The sequence below is a fragment of the Pristis pectinata genome, chromosome 5 (genome assembly GCF_009764475.1).
Source record: "Pristis pectinata isolate sPriPec2 chromosome 5, sPriPec2.1.pri, whole genome shotgun sequence".
Taxonomy (NCBI): domain Eukaryota; kingdom Metazoa; phylum Chordata; class Chondrichthyes; order Rhinopristiformes; family Pristidae; genus Pristis; species Pristis pectinata.
The window spans coordinates 63329718-63349815 of record NC_067409.1 but is presented as its reverse complement, the minus strand read 5'-3'; the positions used below and the strand labels follow the sequence as shown (position 1 = coordinate 63349815).

At 40.7% G+C, this 20098-nt stretch overlaps 1 protein-coding gene across 1 annotated transcript in view; it reads left to right on the top strand.

Annotated features, from left to right (window-relative positions):
• agmo (alkylglycerol monooxygenase) overlaps positions 1-20098 on the top strand; it is a 188510-nt gene that overhangs the window by 13718 nt on the left and 154694 nt on the right. The window contains 1 exon segment of the mRNA XM_052016932.1: positions 1734-1864. Within this exon segment, the coding sequence (XP_051872892.1) occupies positions 1734-1864 (131 nt within the window).

Below are 20098 nucleotides of genomic sequence, written 5' to 3'. Positions count from 1 at the left end.
GGGTGGGACAGAGCTTTGACTCCTGTCACAGCATATGAAACTTTAGTTTTAAACAGATGTTAAAACATGCAAATTATGCACGTTATGCAAATTTGCATGAACCTTAAACCAAAAGTTCCTTCTGTTTGATCATTAGCTTTCATTCTTCATGAAGACTTTGTTTTCTTGATCATCGTGAGGTTAAGTGGCATCTGGTGCTGATTTGGATCCTCCTGAGATTGTTGCTTCATAATCACACTGGATTTGATAAATGCTGAATGTTTACATGTTCGTTAATCTGTTCTTTGTTCTTCACTATGGTGTTCAGAGTAGACATGGCTCAACCAGAGCACGCTTTATCAAAATTGACACTATTTTCTTGAATGACGTTGATCTTTTAGAGTGTGGTGACACTATATCGTTTCTCCTCCAGCATGATTGCATGATGCTTCCTACTATCTTTGTGTATGATTGCAAAAGCAAACGTTAAAATCATTTTAACTTACTGATATATAGTGCATATATTGTGACTATAACAGACTGCAACACAAAAGGTAGCTGCAAGCTCTACTCATGCTCCTGAATGCAATACTCTTGGTGTTCTGTTTTTGAATATCTGATCTATGAAGCCATTTTACTTTCCTCAGTTGTTCTCTATTATACTCATATTCATATACTCATAGGTATATGTATCTGCAAAAATTTTACGCAAATTGGATTTTTTTATGTGAAGCTGAATTTGTGTAAATCGATTGTTACATAACCTGTGGAGTACCTAGAACATAGAAAGCAGAACAGTACAGCACAGGAACAGGTCCTGTGGCCCACAATGTTACTGTATGTCAGACTAATTAAACTAGTAATTAAATGCCTAACTGAACTAATCCCTTCTGCCTGTACAATGTCCATATCCCTCCATTCTCTGCATATTCATGTACCTATCTAAGAGCCTCTTAAATGCCTCTGTCGTATGTGACTCCACTACCACCCTGGCAGCGCGTTCCAGGCACCCACCACTCTCTGTGGGGAAAAAACTTGCTCAGTGCATCTTGTTTGAACTTACCCCCCCCCCCCCCACCTTAAATGCATGCCCTCTAGTATTAGACATTTCAAGCCTGGGAAAAAGAGACTGGCTGCCTACTCTCTCTATGTCTCTCATAATCTTATAAACCTCTATCAGGTCTCCCCTCAGCCTCTGAAGCTCCAGAGAAAAGAAACCAAGTTTGTCCAACCTCTCCTAATAGCACATGCCCTCTAATTCAGCCAACATCCTGGTAAACCTCTTCTGCACCCTCTCCAGAGCCTACACATCCTTCCTATAGTGGGGCGACCAGAACTGAATGCAATACTCTTGGTGTTCAGTTTTTGAATATCTGATCTATGAAGCCGTTTTACTTTCCTCAGTCTTCCTCTATTAAAACTCAGACTTGGCATTCGTTTTGCATTTACTCTTTAAAGTCTTTAGTATCTTATTGGTTCCTGCAGTTGGCGTTTTGGCTTGTCATCGTGATTCTCAATTTATTAATTGCACAGTTAATAATTGTATGCATTATTTTTTACTATTGTCTCCTTTAAACCACCATCTCTGTTAAATAACCTTTGTAGTCACTAGTCTGAAAACATCAATGTGCTAAAATTTCTCGAGTACCTGAAATATTATTCTTTCATTTCTATGATCCCCTACTTGGACAAAATGTAAATAAATTGCCTGATCAAAAGACAAATTAATAAAAATAATGGATTATATTTTGTAGGCTATACCCTATTTTGTTGGACTGATGATCATAGAGCTAGCTATAACCTGGTTTTGGAAGGGTCGGATTGTATTTCGGACGAATGCTGCACTAACATCCATCAGTGCAGGAATCATCTCAAAACTTCCAGAGTAAGTACTGTTAGTCATCACCATATGGCTGTCTTTTCTGGGATGTGTTTAGAATAACAGGAAAGATATTAAGTTTCATGTTGCTTATCAGCTCAAGGTAGATTAAACTAACAAAGGGTAACGTTCATTTTGGGCGATGGTGCAGCAGGCAATGTACATTTATTGCAGCTCTGCAGAATGTGGAGGTAAATCTTTCTTGAAGCTCTTCTTGTGATGAAGTTCCACCAATGGTGTGAGATAAGAAAGTGCCAGATTTTTGTCGTTGTGACATGGAGTTCATGGCATTATTTCTGAGCCAAAATGGTGTGTATCTTGGAGGAAACTTACAAAAAGCTTGCTCTTCTTGATGCTAGGGGTAATAGAGTTGGAAGGTACCTTCGTAGTAATCTTTATTGATTGCTACATTATAGTCTGTAGAAGTTGTACGCTATAGCCACAGACTACTGTTCACAGGTAGGCCACTTGTGCATCCAGTAACTAGACTGCAGATCAAACAGACACTTTCATCTTGAATGACATTGATCTTTCAGATTATTGAAGCAGTCAGTACCAGTCCAGAGATCAGTGTGCTAATTCGAGTCTTATAAATGATGGATAAATTCTGAAAGTTCAAGAGTTGAGCCACTCAATACAGAGGCCCATATTCTACCATGTTCTTGTAACTATATTACTGTTATGACTGTTTCGTTTAGACTTTCAGCCACAGTGATTCACAGGATGTTGTTGCCAGGGAACTTGCTGATAGTCGTGCTGCTGAAGGACAGGGAACTATTTGGCCATTTTTTTGGAACTCTTAACTGTCTGGCATTTATTTATCTGATGTAATTTTGACACTGCCTAATATCAGGAAAGTTAAATTCACAGGAGTGGCTTTCTCATGCACACTAAACATTATGGAAGGAAAATGTATTACCTGACTTGCAAGCAATATGGAACTCTCCAGAGAAAGAAACTCAAAGAATTGAGCAATGGAGCAAATCAAAGAAGCTGAGCTAATTTAAAAACATAGACATAGGTGATGATAATCTCCAATTTAACTGAACTGGGGATGCATTTGCAGGATTTAAAAGATTGAATGCCTAGGCACGCATATTTCTGCACTTACTAAAACTCAAGAAGTTCCCCCACTGGAGGAGGAGAATAATTGAATGGAATGATAACCAGAGGGCAAGGGTTTATGGTAAAGGATAAGAGACATAGGGGATTTGGGATTTTCTCCCAGAACATGGTTGAAATCTGGAATGCATTACCTGAATGGGTGATGATGACACGTATTCTCACAATGTTTAAGAAATATTTAGATGAGCACTTGAAATGCTAAGGCATAGAATGCTGGAAAATGGGATTAGTACAGTTAGGTATTTGATGGCTGGAAGACACTCATGGGAGGGGTGGGTAGGAGGGGGAAGGTGGTGGTGGTTGGTAGCAAAGGGTCTGTTGCAGTGCTCCATGACTCGAGGATGGAAAGAATACATCAGCAGCCATTTGAATTGTTCACCAGTCTTTCCTGAGCTGTCGTCTCAGGTAGATTCCCAGGCAGTGCCAAACAACAGCAATTTCTGAGTCTCCATGGAGATGAAGTTGCTGAGACAATTATGTTTCTGAAGTTAGAATGCGCTGAAAGATGTTGTGATATACCAGCCAGATTTCCTGAGGTGATGAGTATGCTGCCTTTGGTTATCCTCACCAATTTACAGAAAAGCTAATTTATTCTGAAAGATTGTCTTCATGAAGTTACCTTGCAGATTTTTCATAAATTCCAAGTAGAAAGAGTAACTGTGGTAATTATCAACACAAGGCAAGGTGAGGCAAAATCCCAAGAGATTCTACAGGTATATTATGCGTAAAAAGGTGGTTAGGGAGAGGACAGGTCCCCTTAAAGATCAGCATGGCCGTCTGTGTGTGGAAACAAACAAAATGGGGGAGATTTTTATTGACTATTTTTCTTCAGTTTTTATTGTGGAGAAAACAATGGAGGGAAAGGAAATGAGGGAAATGAGTGATGCTGTCTTGGACCATATACGAATTAGCAGGGAGGAGGTATTGGAAGTCTTGAAGTGCATTAAGGTGGATAAATCCCCAGGGCCTGATCTGGTGCATTCTCAGACCTTGTAGGAAGCTGGAGAAGAAATTGAGGAGGCCCTTGCAGAGATTTTTGCTTCATCTCTGGCCACAGGTGAGGTTCCGGAGGACTGGAGAGTGGCTAATGTGGTACCATTGTTTAAAAAGGGTAGCAAAAACAAGCCAGGAAACTACAGGCCAGTGAGTCTGACATCAGTGGTGGGTTAAATTGCTGGAGGCGATTCTGAGGGACAGAATCTACCAACATTTGAAGAGACAGGATCTGATTTGTGACAGTCAGCAAACTTCGTGCGTGGGAAGTCATGTCTGACAAAGCTCTTGGAGTTCTTCGAGGAGGTAACCAAGAGGGTAGATGAGGATAAAGCAGTGGATGTTGTCTATATGGACTTTAACAAGGCCTTTGACAATGTCCTTCATGGCAGGCTAGTCTGGAAGGTTAGATTGCATGGGATCCAGGGGGAGATAGCTGATTGGATTCATAATTGGCTCAGTGCTCTGTGATGATTGACAGTTGTTTCTTGGACTGGAGGCCTGTGTCTAGTGGTGTGCCACAGGGGTTGGTGTTGGGATCTTTGTTGTTTGAAATTTAAATAAACGGTTTGGATGTGAATGTACAAGGCATGGTGAGTAAGTTTGCGGATGATACTAAAATAGGTGGTGCTGTAGATAGTGCAGAAGATTATGAAAAATTACAGGGGGATTTTGATCAGCTGGGTATGTGGGCTGAGGATTGGCAAATGGCTTTCAATCCAGATAAATGTGAGGTATTGCATTTTGGGAAATCAAACCAGGGTAGGACTTGTACAGTGAATGGTAGGGCCCTTTGGAGTGTTATGGAACAGAGGGACCTAGGAGTGCAAGTGCTTAGGTTGCTGAAAGTGGCGTCACAGGGAGATAAGGTGGTGAAGAAGGCGTTTGGCATGCTGGCCTTCATCGGTTGGGGCACTGAGTAGAGAAGTTGAGAAGTTATGTTGCAGTTATATAAGACTTTGGTAAGGCCTCACTTGGAGTATTGTGTACAATTTTGGTCACTCTGTTATAGGAAAGATGTTATTAAACAAGAAAGAGTGCAGAAAAGGTTTACCAGGATGTTGCCTGGATTTGCGGGGCCCCTGAGTTACAAGGAGAGGTTGTGTGGACTAGGACTTTATTCCCTGGAATGCAGGACATTGAGGGGTGACCTGATAGAGGTATACAAGCTCATGAGGGGCACTGACAGGGTGAAAGCACATAGTCTTTTTCCCAGGGAGGAGGTGCTAAAAACAAGAGGGCATAGGTTTAAGATCAGAGGTGAGAGACTTAAAAAGGACATCAGGGGCAGCTTCATGCAAAGGGTGGTGCATATTTGGAATGAGCTGTGAGAAATAGTGGTTGAGGCAGGCACTTTAGCAAGGTTTAAAAGCCATCTAGATAAGTGCATGGATAGGAGAGGTTTAGAGGTCTATGGGCCAAATGTAGGCAGATGGAACTAGCTTGCTGGGCAACACAGTTGGCATGAACGAGTTGGGCTGAAGGGCTTGTTTCCATGCTGTAATGCTCTTCGACTCTATGACTCAAGTGTTCGTCTCGGTACTTCTTCGATGCAGTGAGAGTACCTGTTTCCACCATTCACTCAGGCACTGTGTTCCAGTGTACAACCACCCTCTGGGTCAAAAGGCTCTTCCTCAGATCTCCTCTCAACTTCTTTAACCTTAGCCTAAACCTATGCCCCCTGGTTTTAGATACCTCTGCTATGGGAAAAAGTACTACTACTATCAACCCTATTTATGTCCATCATAATTTTGTACACTTCCATCAGGTTCCACTCTCAGCCACCTCTTCAAGGAAAACAAAACCAGCCTATCCAGTTTCTCTTCGTATCTGAAACACTGCATCCCAGGCAACATGCTTGTGAATGTTCTCTGCATTCACTCCAGTGCGACCACATCCTTCCTAAAGTGTGACAATCAGAACTGCATGTTATTCTCCAGCTGTGGTCTATCCTATGTTTTATAAAGTTATACCATAATCTCCCCACTCTTATATTCTATTACCCTAGCTAATGAAAGCAGGCATCTTGAATGCCTTCTTCACCACTTTATCTAACTGTGCTGCCACTTTCAGGGATCCTCAGACTTCTACACAGAGGTCCCTTTGCTCTTCAATACTCCCCAGGCCCCAACCACTCATTGTTTACGTCTTATCCTAATTAGTATGCACATAGTGTATCACCTGACATTTATCAGGTTTAAATTCATAAATTAATTAGATGTTGAGGCTCAAGTTACCTGCATGGACTAGTGGAGAGAATCTTTGTCCGTTCTATGCAGCTGGTAATATTGCACTGCAGGGCTGCTCATTAGTGACTATCCACCGTCCTTGGGTGACCTGACACACTTGTGCTTATGTCACCAGCAGCATAGTGAGGATTGAGGGAAATGAAAGTCAGTATCTTTCAATGAACTCTGGTGTCTGATAAGTTGTCCTATTACTCCCAATTGTTTTAATATAATTGTGGGTTGAAGTGTGGAAAGGAGGTCTCATTGTTTGTTGAGTGGAATCTGTTTTGGTTGTGATTACTTTGCAGACCTCTGTTTAACAAATCGCATGCCATTTTGGTGGAAGTTACCTTGAATCTTGAAGTTTACGTAGAGGTATAAGCCATATCAACACAAGAAAACAAAAGACTAGTCATTCAGACCAAGAGTCAAGAACCAAGAATCTAGAGATCGATGAACTGTACTATCTGTGATCACTGATCCAGGAGTCATGTACCCCAAAAATACAGTGCAGAATTGTGCTGACAAAACTTGAATACTTGAAGTTATACATTTGCCCCAGAGAGCTTTGCAAGCAAGCCTGCTAAATACTGACACAGCAGATCAGTAGCGTTCTTGATGAAATGCTGTATTTGATAGTGTGACCATGTCAAAATAATTATGTCAATAATGTGACTCCAACATCAACAAAGTGTCATAATTGCCAAAAGATGTGTGGGCATGTGGCCAAGCTCAATTAGCTACACAATCCCACCTCCAACACACCCAAAGCCTACCCTCTGAAGACTTGGAAATGTCAAGGATGTTGATCTGAGAAATGCCTGCAGCATTATGAAGACAGACCTCAAACAATTTACAGCCATCTTTTGTTGGGTAAGATAGGAATTAGGATGGAATTGGTCAAAGTTCAAATGTGTGCAGAAAAATGTATCTGACTCTTCTAGTGTGAAAGGATTGTGAACTGATAAGAAAATGACTGCAAAAACATGCAATCTGAAAATAATTTTCTAATTTAAAAACCTACAGCTGCACTTTACAATTTATTTTTGAGTCATATCTGTCAGCTGAAGGTTCTCTGAACAAATTTTATGCGAGGTGAACAGAGGGTAAAAAGCCTACTTCACTAGAAGCAAGTACAACAGGAAGGAATAGGGAACTGGACCCCAGAGAAAAATCACACTGCTGTGCAAGCAAGTTGAAATTTCTGAAAACACTCACAAGTTAGGCAAGGAGTAAATGGAACAGAATTTGGACATTTACTTAATAACAAATTATGAGACAACATGCTGGGATTTCAATTGCTTTCTTTTTTTTTGGTTAGAGCTTGAACAACAGCTGATTTTATGCATTCGTCATAGTCTCTGATCTGGAGTCCACCAGCAACATTTACTGTCAATGAATGCAGTAATCTGGGCTCAGGGTTCAGCCAGTTGTAACTTCTTGCCAAGGTATGCTAACTCCCCAGAAATTAACTTGCAGCAACTACACACTCACCATAAATTTAATTGTACAAGTTCTTCAGACTTGCAGTGTGCTTTTTGCCATGTGCAAGAGTTGAGAATATGATGTATCATGTTACAAACTCTGGTTATTTAAATAATGTGTGAATATTATTAAGGGTAAGCAGGCATCATGTTGTTCTATGACTAATTTTTTTTTTATTTTCAGTTATATATTTTGCGTAGGATTGCCAACCCTCCTGAGTCTCCTAAAATTAAAAATAAAGCCACCAGGAGAGTATTGATATCAACCCGGGAGATACATCTATTGATCATTCTGCCTGTGGATTGAACCAGCCTGGTAGATGCATGCAAATGACTGAACCGTCCAGGTGTTGTGGAAGAAGTTAATGGGTGACTGAGTGGCATGAGTACTTAGGAGAGAGGTGGCAAGGCCTGGAAGTAAAGCAGGAAGTTGGTCAAGCAGTAAGTTGATGACCAATTCAAATTGTAGACCAAGTTGGGAACCCCACTCATCCTCAGATCGGTTTGCTTGGTTTTTGGTTGGACATCAGTTATTAGTGTGGGTTCATCACAAGACATATTATGTAAGACATAGCTACGTCTGATGCAATATAAATTCAGAGCTGCCAACCCCAAGAGAAACCCCAATACAATGGAAGGAAGAGGCAATCTTTTGGAGCATTGAGTTTTCACAGAGTGATAAAGACCAGTTTGTAAAATTGGGAAGTGTAACAACTTCCAATCTGAAGAATGACTGGTAATTGAATTACTGGTGGCAAAAAGCAACAAGATTCCCTCATAGTTGATAACTGTTGTTAACTTCAGTGCTGAGACTAGTAGTTACTAACTCCTGATAGATGCATAATTATGCTTTTAATACACCTGAGCTCACCAGTGGGATAAGAAAACTGGCCATAGATTTAAAATGGACAAAAGCAGCGCTGGAAAGGAAAAGTGGAAAATTAGTGAGAAAGGTGGAAAGTAGAGCAAGCTAAGGTTGGAAAAACAGATAAAAAGGAATCAGACTCAGATATAAGTAGTATATACACAAAGGCATGGACTTCAGTGAACACAGCTGATGAACTGAAAGACTTTACAGACGCATGACGGCATATTTTTGCTCTGCTGAAATATGGCTTAATGAAGGGCAGGACCAGCAGCTCATTGTTTCTGGTTAACCCAGAGAAAGTGGAGAGTTGGGTGGCACAGTGGCACAGCTAATGGAATTGCAGCTCTGGCAACCTGGATTCATCCCAAAAACGTGCAGGTTGGTCGGTTATTTGGCCACTGTAAATTGTCCCAACCAGATGAGGAGGTGGCAATTCTGGACTGAGTTTTAGGGAATGAAGCTGGAATAGATCTTCAGTGGGAGAGTGTTTTGGCGAACATGATTTAGTTAGCTCAGAGAAATGTTAACTCTGTGTCTCTTTCCACAGATGGGCCCTGACTTTTCCAGCATTTTCTGCTTTTCTTTCAGCAATCTGTGATACTTGGCGTATATCAGTACCTATGGGTTGGAACAATCCTGAGGCAAGGAAGTTGAGAGTAAGGGTGAACTCTTGTGTGGTTTCATACGATGCCTCCTGCGTGAAAGTGCACTCTGCTTCGACATCTAAGTGAGAGTGCTACTCCCCGTGAAGCCTGGGTGAAAAAAGTATTGGGTGCTGAAACATTCCACACGGAGTCGTTGAAGATGCAAGTCATCCATTAAGAGTGGCGGTCAGTCTAGACAAATGGCCATAGTATTGGTGCTGTTGGCAGCAGAGTGTATGAGGGTGCAAGGAAGGCTCAGTTTTCAATGTGAGCAGTGTATGTAGTAAGCAAAGATCTTGCATGGTTATATTCAGCTGCCTGGCTATAAATGCTGTTCACTTGTGAGCGGCCTTTTAACTAGAATTGTTTCTGACCAAGCAGCACTAGTAATAGCTGGTTCTTTTGTGAATGAACTGTGACTGTTGTTTTTCAGATCAATGTGCTTAGAAATATTGATGATTATTGATGTGTTTTGGGCATTGCATTACTGTTAACATCATTTGGGTGATTTTGGTGCCAGAAAACAGTACTGGGGACACAGAGACACCAGCAGAACTGCTGCCTCACAGCTCCAGTGACCTGGGTTCAATTCTCGCCTAGACTGCTGCCTGTGGACTTTGCACTTTCTCTCTGTGACAGTACGAGTTTTCTCCAGGTGCTCTGGATTCCTCCCACACATCAGAATCAGAATCAGAATCAGGTTTATTATCACTGACATATGACGTGAAACAATGTATCCAAAGATGTATGGATTTGTAGGTTACTTGGCCCCTAAATTGCCTCAACTGTGCAGGTGAGTTGAGTCTGGGGAAAGCTGATGGGAATGTGGGGAGAATTTAAAAAAAAACTGATTAATGTGAATGAATACTGGATGGTCAACAGGGATGCAGTGGGCAGAAGGGCCTGTTTACATGCTATTTGATGCTGACTCTAAGAATCAATGATAACAAACACAAAACTCTTGCCCATAAATGAACGCTTGATGGTTGTGACTGGCATTATGGTACCAGGAAGCTTGAAATGTCGACAGAATTTGTTCACTGCACATTAATCTGATATCTAACTTTACTACACTTCTTTGTTTAGAATTCTACTGATGTACTTCAAGGTTAAATTGAGTAAATGTTCACTTCAAAGTGCAGATTGAGTCACTGGGAAGTCCCAACTGAGTTTTGTTTAGTGCAGTGAAATGCATTGGATGTGGGTATTGAGAAACATCCCTAGCAGGTCTGGTAATTCCATTTACTAAATCAGACACACTGAATGACAATTCCAAATGTCTACATGGGGATCCTCTTGGCTAATGTTGTGGAGCATACATATAGATAAGTACTTTACAGAGTGTTGACTCCATGAAAGTTTCCTTTAGATAATAAAGCCAGTGACAGCTTGGCACCATTTACACTTGGGTTAGCCAGTGCCAGATATTTAGATGTGGCTAAATAGTAATATGTCTGCAAATGGACTATCAAAGTGAAAATTCCTTCTGTATTGTTTCATATAGAATCCAAGAGAGCTATGGAGGTTCAGTCATTGAATCTATTTAAGACAGTGATCAATAGGTTGTTGGATCATACAGTAAAATTCTGCTAGACCACTATTTGACTTTTTTGGAAATCCTGATGGTTTGGCACCTGCTTCACTGGGACCCAGGTTGCTGCACTCCCTTTCCACTAAAGGGGTCAAGGTTCCTGCATTCCGTTGAAACTCACTTGATTCTGTTTCCTGTGCTCCATTGTAACTCGTTTCTGTTTACCCTTCTCACTTGCAACTCACCTGGTTCTGTATTCCGTGCTCCTTTGAAACTTGCTCGGGCCTCGTTTCCTTCGCTCCATGTAAGCTTATCAGGTTCACTGGAAAAATTATTATTTTACTGTGAACATCCTAAAAAAAAGTAAATGAAAATTGTGTTGGAGCATTAATAAAAATAACATCTGATGGTCTGGGAATTCTGCTCATCTGCCACCAGCGATGTCCAGAACGTACCGGAATAACAGAGTTTTACTGCGTGGGCTTCGTGCAGGAAAATGGTGCGGGGGGGCGGGGTCAAAGGTCAGCCCCCATCTTGTTGAATGGTGAAACAGGCACAAAGGACCAAATGGCCAAGTTTATCTGCCTTCACTACTACCCTTGGCAGTGCATTCCAGACCCTAACCACTTGCTGTGGGAAAAGAAATATCATTATGTCATTTTTGCTTCTTGTGCCAACCACATTCATTGCATATCCACTGATTCTTGATCCTTCTACCGGTGGGAATATTTTCTACCAACTCGGAATTAACTCTTAATAATGTTAAATGCATCTATCAGATCCTCTCACAATCTCTTCTAAGAGAACAACCCCTGCTTTTCTAGGCAATCCCCATAGTTCAAGTCTTTTATCCCTCGGTTCATTTTATTATATAGCATCGGACACTTAAAATGGAAAGAATTAGAAAGCAGGAGCAGGAGTTGTCTATTCAACCCTTTGAACTGCTTTGTCATTCAATATGGCTGATCCTTTATCTCAATATCATATTCCCACTCTCTCACCAGATCCTTTGATGGTCTTTGTGTTTAGAAATCTACCTATCTTCTTAAATGTATTCAGTGACTTAGCCCTCACAGCCTCCTGTGGTAGGGAATTCCTTTGGTTAACCATCCTCTGAGTGAATAAACTTCAACTCCCATTAATTCTAAATGACTTACCCTGTATCTTGAGATTGTGACCCTTAGTTCTCATTCCCACAGCAAGGAAAAACATCCTCCCTGCATCCAGCCCTGTTAGAAATTTGTATGTTTCAAAGAAATCTGCTCTTGTTCTTCGAAACTTTTGTGAATACAGGCTTAATGTACCCAATCTCCTCTTTGCTGATCCTTTGCTCCACTTCCTCTGTGGCAGATATGTCCTTTCTTGGATAAGGAGAACAAAACAGCAAACAATACTCCATATATGCTCTCACAAACACCCTATAAACTGTAGCAAGACATAGACACTAAATGTCTTAGAATGAAGGCCTACATACCATTTGCCACCTTTACTGCTTGCTGCACTTGCATGTTTGCTTTCAATGATTAGTGTAGAAGGACACCTAGGTCCCTTTGTACATCGTCATTTCCTGAACTATTACTATTTAAATAATATTCAGCCATTGTACCAAAATGGACAACTTCATATTTATTGTGTATCTGCCATGTATTTGCCTAGCCACTCAACTTGTTGAAATTTCCTTGAAACATCTTTGTGTTCTTCTCATGGCTCAGAATCTCGCCCAGGTTTGTGATAGTTAATACTATTACATTTGATTCCCCCCATCCAAATCATTGATGTATTTTGTGAATAGCTGTGACTCAAGAACTGATCATGTAGTACCCCAGGAGTTACTTGCTGCCACACTGAGTAAGTCCCATTTATTCCTTGCCTCTGCTGTCAACCAATTCTCAATTCATATCAGTTTATTACCCAAACTCTTGTCCCACCCCGAATCCCATGTGCTTTAATTTTGCACACTAACCTCTTATGAACTTTATCGATAGCTTTCTGAAAATCTAAAGACACCATATCCATTGGTGCTCCCTATCTATTCTACAAGTTACCTCCTCAAAAGAACTCCAGTAGGTTAGTCAAAAGTGATTATCCTTTCATAAGTCAATGTTCCATCCACTGTCTAATCTGATTTTTTAAGTTTCCTGTTATCACATACACAAAGCCTTTACCTCTTTCCTGAAGCACAGTGCCCAGTACTGGACATAATATTTCTACTTGTAATCAAACCAACATCTTACGAACATTCATTCTGCTTCCCTTGCTCTTAAACTCTGTGCCTGTGTGTGTGTAAAGCCCAGGATTCCAACCAGTGTCTCTGACCTGAAACATTAATTCTCTTTCTCTTTTTACAGATGCTATCTTGCCTTCTGAGTATTGCCTGCACTTTCTGTTTTATATTTTCATTGGACAGCATTGTTGACCAACTGAAGTTGCTGCTTTGCAGGTACAATGGGTTTCTTGGATTGATCGTTAATATCAGAGACATTTGACATTTGTTGGAAATTGATGGCATTATAATATTTGGGTATGATCACAAACAACATGTAAGAAATTAATAAAGGGATATAGATCACAGAGGAAGAGGGACGAAAGGGACCACTGTCAAAATTTGAGGTCCTGTGCTAGGTCAGAGTTGATACGTAAACAGTGCAGATTCATATTCAGATTTGGAGTCTGTCTTAGTGAAGGAAATGTTTTCATAATGATAACTGGGCATGTGGCTGTGTCCCCTGCTGAACCCAAACTCAGAAAACATTACTGAGGAACACAATTTTCATTAGCTGCTGGTGACAGGGCACCTCTCTCACCTCAGGGATTAGCCTTGTGAATCTCTTTTGGACTGTCTCCATTGCCGCTATATCTTTTATTAAATGAGGGGACCAAAACTGTGCGCAGTATTCCATGCCTCAGCAGTATGTACAGTTATATGGTTGTAACAATACTTTTCAATTTCTAAACTTCAACCCTCTTGCCATAAAGGCCGATATGCCATCTGTCTTCCCAACCATTTGTTGCAGCTGTCTGCTAACATTTTGCCATTCATGAGCACCTAGAACCCTCTGTACTTCAATCATCTACAAGCTTTCTCTATTTAGATCATAGTCTGCTGTTAGATTCCTCTTACTGAAGTACATAGCGTCACACTTTCCCACATCAACCTCCATTTGCCAAGTTTTCACCCACTCACTCAACTTATCTATATCAAGTTGCAGTCGTAATATCCTCATTGCAACATATCCTCCCATCTATTTTTGTGTCATTGGTAAACTTGGATACCTTACACTTGCAGGTCATTAGTAAATAATTGAGGGTTGAGGACTGATCTTTGGGGCATTCCACTAATTACATCCTTCCATCTTGAAAAAGACCCATTTATTACAAATCTCTGTCTCCTATGTGAAAAACAATATTAAATCCATGTCAACACACTGCTTCTAACACCATGAGTTCTTATCTTGAGCTGCAGTCTTTTATGTGGTACCTGGTCAAATGCCTTCTGAAAATCCAAATGCACTACATCCACAGGTTTCCTTCTATTGACTCTGCTTATTCCATCTTTGAAGAACTCCAGCAAAATTGTCAAATATAATGTTGACTTGGTTTGATTACATTAAGTTTCTCTTAATGATGAGCTATTTTTTCCATGATTATAGACTCCAGAATCTTGGCAACAACAAATGTTAAGCTAACAATCCATAGTTACTTAGTTACTGCTTGTTGTTTTCCTCTGTTCTTGAACAATGGAGTCTTATTTTTGATTTTCCAATCTGCTGTTACCTTCCTAGAACTCTGAGTTTTGAAAAGCTTCAACCAATGGCTCCACTGTTCCTGTAGCCACTTCCTGGGGTGCAGGCTATCAGGTCTGGATATCTTGACTGCTTTTAGTCCCATTAGTTCTTTTAAGATTCCTTGTCCCTCATGTTAGTGGTTGGTACAAGTTCTTCCACGCTGCTTAGAACTAGAATGTGCGTATTGAACCCATTAAAAGTGGGTCTCTTTTGAGCCTCTTGGTACCTCCTTGTTATGAAGAAGCTAATCAGCACTCAATCCATTGGTTAGGGGTATGGTCATTCATGTCAACCAATCCTGGATGATTGTAATAAATTGAAGTGTGGATGATTTTCAGAATTTCTGGAATAATGTCCTCTTTTTTTTCCATATTTGGTTAGTCTGTGCAATTGGCTCTTGTCTCGTACTGTGACTTTTTTGTTGATTTTAAACTCACTTTAATTTCTGAAATTAATGTGAACGACCAGTCTGTTTTAGATCAAGTTGCAATGAGTGTACAGAATTTGAGTAGCCTATTTGGCTAGGGGGTCTTAGCTATTATTTATGATCCATAGAGGCTTCTTCCCACACTACTTTTGTCTTGCATTATCAACAGATGCCTCTGTTCCTTCCTCCCTTGTGATTACATGGATCAGTGTCATGTGCCTCCATAACTTCTTACGGTACCACATTCCACATTGTGTTCTTGGTAAGGAAGTCACTGTTGCGATCCCTGTTCGATTTATTAATTACATTTATGATCTCTGTTTTTTTCTTACAAGCGTAAATCTCTTTATGTTTGTAATATAAAAACCTTTCCATTTCTCAATTACTTTCCTCAGTTTTAAATGTTCCAGAGTTTTGGTTGTTTTTTGGCTGAAGGACAACTATATGGTGAGGCATCAAGAGAATTCTCTCTGCTTCTTCAGTAAAGGTAATCTTGGGTTATTTATGATGCTGCACTGTGGTATTTATTGTACAGAATCAGGCCATTCAGCTCAACAGATCCATGCAGTGCTTGTGCTCCTCCCTCCCTTTTACATCAGATTCCATCAATGTATACCTTCATGTCTTTTTTATCTCTTGCATTTATCTATCTTCCCTTAATTGTATGAAAGATTATGGCATCAACTACTCCTTATGGTAGTAACTTCAACAATCCAGCCATTAAGTTTCTCATGAGTTATTCCTTGGACTCAGCGGTGACTGCCATATAGCCCTTTGCACTGATCTCTCTAAAAGTGGAAACATCTCAACATGTCTCTACAGATATAGCTAGTACATCAGTGGCTTTGATGTGTTTCATCCTGTCCTCAACCATGCTTTCCCTCGCGCTATGGTTGATAGACCAGCCAAATGCAGCTGTTCAATTTCCCATACTTCCACTCAGGCCTATCCAAAACAAATATAGGGTTCCCCTCATCCTCACCTCCATCCACCACGTTCAATGGATCATCTTCCATATTACCCACACCTCCATTGTGATGCCACTGGAGACACATCTTTCCCTTACTGTGCCTTTCAGCATTCCAAAGGGACTGTTCCCTCTGGGACACTCAGGTTTAATCTTCCATCCTCTCCAATACCCATTCTTCTCTCATAGCATTTTCCCATGCTGGTACAAGAGCTGCACCAATTCTCCATTTACCTCTTCACTTCCTTCTTTGTCCCAAACCTTTCTAAGAGATGAAGCATTAGATGGGAATGAGCATTACGTTGGATGAAGTACTAGTTTCACTGAACAGATGAAGGTAGTACTTCATCCAATGCAATGCTCACCTACTCCATTTAGTGATGATAATGTGTCTCCGCTACAACAGGGAAACCAGATGCAAATTACTCCTCCACTTAATCTGCAAGGGTGACCCTCAGTTTCCAGCTGTCTGTCACGTTAATTCTCCATCTCAGTCCCACTCTCGTCTCTCTGCCTTTGACCCCTTACACTGTCCCATCAAAACTCAACATAATCTTGAGGAACAGCACCTTGTCTTCTGTCTGGGCACATTATGTAATTCCAGATTCGACAAAGGTTTCAACAATTTCAGATAATCACACATTCCAATTATTTAACTTAATTTCCCAGCATTCGTTTTTTCTTCTTCTCTTCTGGTATTTTCAGTTGTTTCCCTTTCACACCTCCCACTTACACACCTCTTATCAATCACAAGCCTTTACCAACCTCACTCTGTTGGCACCACCATCACTGATGTCATTTTCCTGCTCTCCAGTTCATTGATGGCATTCCCTTTTATCCCATCCATTACCTTTTTTTCACTTGTTTCTTTATTCACAGCTGACGTGCTCAGTATTTCCAACATTTTTTTGTTTTAATTTCAGTTTTCTAGCAACTGTGATATTTTGTTTTTGGGAATTCTAAACCTTGTATTGAGAGGAATAGAAAGCAGAAGTATTTTAATGAAGTCCATTAGTAATTGTTAAAGTTGGTTAATCCCCATTTTTTGAGTTCAATTAATACTTTGTACACCTGGCTATAGGCGGGTATTTATCTGTGCTGCTTCTCCTGTCCTCTACATTAAATGTGGCTTTCACTGGGTTCGCATCTGCTAATCTAATAATAGGTCAATTGCAGGACTAACTAAGAGTTATTCCTATGAAGCAACAACATGCTGTTCCTGCATCAAAGCTGTTTTTTCCGTTCAGATGAATGGGAAATTAATCTGTGCCTGGGTAGGCGGGGTGCTAAAGTAGAAGTCCTGGTTGAAGAACTAAGATTTAACTATTGTGTATGAAGGAATCATATGTGTTTGGAGCTCAGATTTGATGTCAGCTCACTGAAATCTGGAAGTTAAATCTGCTTAGTACATTACAGTGCAAGTGAGAAGTAAAGCAGGTCAGATGTAGCAGTTGCATAGCCAAAAAGATAGCATGTGATTTGGCTAGCTATCTATTAGACCAGTAGAAGAACCAGATAGATTGTAGAATTGAATGGATACATAACTTGTAGATGAACAATGAAATTAGATGCCTTGCCTTCCATCTGTTAGTGACGTTTGATAGATTAGAAATAATGTCACAGGATGCAACTGCCTTCAGGCATGAGTGCTGGGAGATATGTGCTTATCCCAGTGGATCATCCAGGAAATGGGAAGCAACTTGCCAGACAACAACATGCTGAGAATGCATAAAACTCAAATTTAAAAGATAGTTGCTTATTTTTTATCTCTGACAACAGCCAGCTCCTAGCAGGATCTGGAGTCAGTAGCTCTGTGGTTGCTGATATGTCATTCTGTGTTAGCAGACAGCAAAGCATTAAATTCAACATTCCTGTTTTAAGTTGCTTTTTAATTTGAGCTCGAGGTTCCTTCTTCCTCGATGAGTTTTTGTTCTTCCCTTTCTCTATGAAAACCCAACTACAACCAATTGACTTCCAATTTTCCCTTGCATTGCTCTGGAGTGAGTGAGTGAGGGTGGGGCACTTGCCATTTGCTCCTTCCTTCACTCTGAGCAGCTGCAAATCCTGTGGCACCACCTCTGCATGGTTAGTTTCTGAGGTCATGTAGTGAACCTAAAACTTCCTTTTTCAGATGATTTAGTTTTTTGTGTTCTCTCAGTTTTCTCCCTTCTTTGCTTGCTCAAGGAATATTTTCCAAGATGTTCAGTAACAAAGGCCATATTTTTGTTAACATTTTTTTAATTAGGAAAGATAAGGATAATATAAATAGATTTAACATTTGGCATTATTCATAATTTTACTGCTATGGTGGATGTTAGTAGACTGGAACTGTGAGGTATACCCTGTTTGAGGCTGACATTCCATGCTCATGCATCTTTAGTGTGTCTTACTGATGGTGATGGGAAATGCAAACTGTTCATTGTCCACCTCCCAAATCCTGCCAATCTAAGGCCAATTCTCAAATAACTGTCCCACTAGCCACTGATTTGCAAAGATTAGATAAGCAGCAGAGGCAAAGGATTAAACATTGGACTATTTCGGCAGTAAGTAAACTTTCTGAGCTATGACAGGGTGCTAGAAGACTGAGTTTAAAAGAGGAGTGTACACTTTATTCTTAATATGCTGGAGTTACTATGTGTGATCTTATGGAATTTAAGTTAAGTTGGTTCATTCCCATACACTGCTTACTAGGTAACCATCAGCATATTGGAGCCTTGTTAGGAAAACTTTGGAAACTTTTCCTCTCAAGGTAGTCTGAGATTAAAGCGTCCTCTATCTAACCTATGTTGATTCTCCTTCTCTAACTTTTGGTTCCATGAAAAAATGAATAAAAATATAAAAGAGAAGAACCAGTGCATCTTTGCATACACCAGGAATGATCTCCAGTCTGCACAGGATCTCTTTACAGAAGTTTGCCCAAGTCTGGAACTTCACGGAACATCGAGAAAATCAAATGGAGACACAAGAGACCGCAGATACTGGAATATGGAGAGAGAAAAAATCTGCTGGAGGAGCAGGTTGAGCAGCCTCTGTGGGTGGTGCGGGGGGAGGGGGAAGGACGTGTTGACAATTCATTTTCTTCCCACAGATGCTGCTCAGCTTGCTGAATTCCTCCAGGAGTTTGTTTGCTGATTGAGAAGACCAAGATATTTTATCATGGTGATGCAAGAGATTGCAGATGCTGTAAGCTAGAGCAAAGAACAGACTGCTCGAGGAATTCATTGGGTCAAGCAGCATCTGTGAAGCCAAATGGGATAGTTGATGATTCAGGTCAAGACACTGCATCGGGACCAGATGCTGCTTGTCCCAATGAGTTCCTCCAGCAAGATGTTTTATAAGCTTGCTCAAGGCCCTGCAAATATCCTTCTGCAGTTCAGCAATGAAGGAGAAGATCCTGGAGACAGTTAAGCACTTTGCCCACCTTGGTAGCCATCATTCCCTATCAGTGAACATTGATGATGACATTCAGCACCAGGTCAGGCTAAAGGGACTGTGGGAAGTGGGGCCCCAATGAGTTGAAAGGGAGCAAGGCAAACATCACTTGGTGAGCCAATGTTGAAATATTGGGATTTCTCATCACATAGCAGATTATCAGAGATTCGGTGTTTTATGATTCTACTCTTTTCAATAAACTACTTTTATATTACACCATGAACACCCAGTGTATGAAGGTTTTTACACTTTTTAAAAAATCTTGCCAGCATCATTACTATAGCGGCCCTTTTCCAACAGGCCTGATTGAAAATCTGGCCTGTTAGAAAAGGGCCCTTACAGTAATTGAATATAGTAATTGACTAGTAACAGTGCTTGACCAGGCAGCTCATATTCACCCTTCACATGCTACTGGCAGCTGCACTAACCATGTGTGGTTCCACAGCCCATTTGTTCCAGAAGCCTTGCTGTTGATCCCAAGAAACAAGACTATTCATGAGTGGTTACCGCTTCTATCTACGAAACACCATCAAACAGCATTTATAAATTCGCCAATGGGGAGGCGTACAGGAGTGGGATAGATCGGCTGGTTGAGTGTTGTTGCAACAACAACCTTACACTCAACATCAGCAAGACCAAGGAACTGATTGTGGACTTCAGGAAGTAGGGAGAACACACATCAGTCGTCATTGAGGGATCAGCAGTGGAAAGGTTGGAAAAGGGCCGCTATAGTAATGATGCTGGCAAGATTTTTTA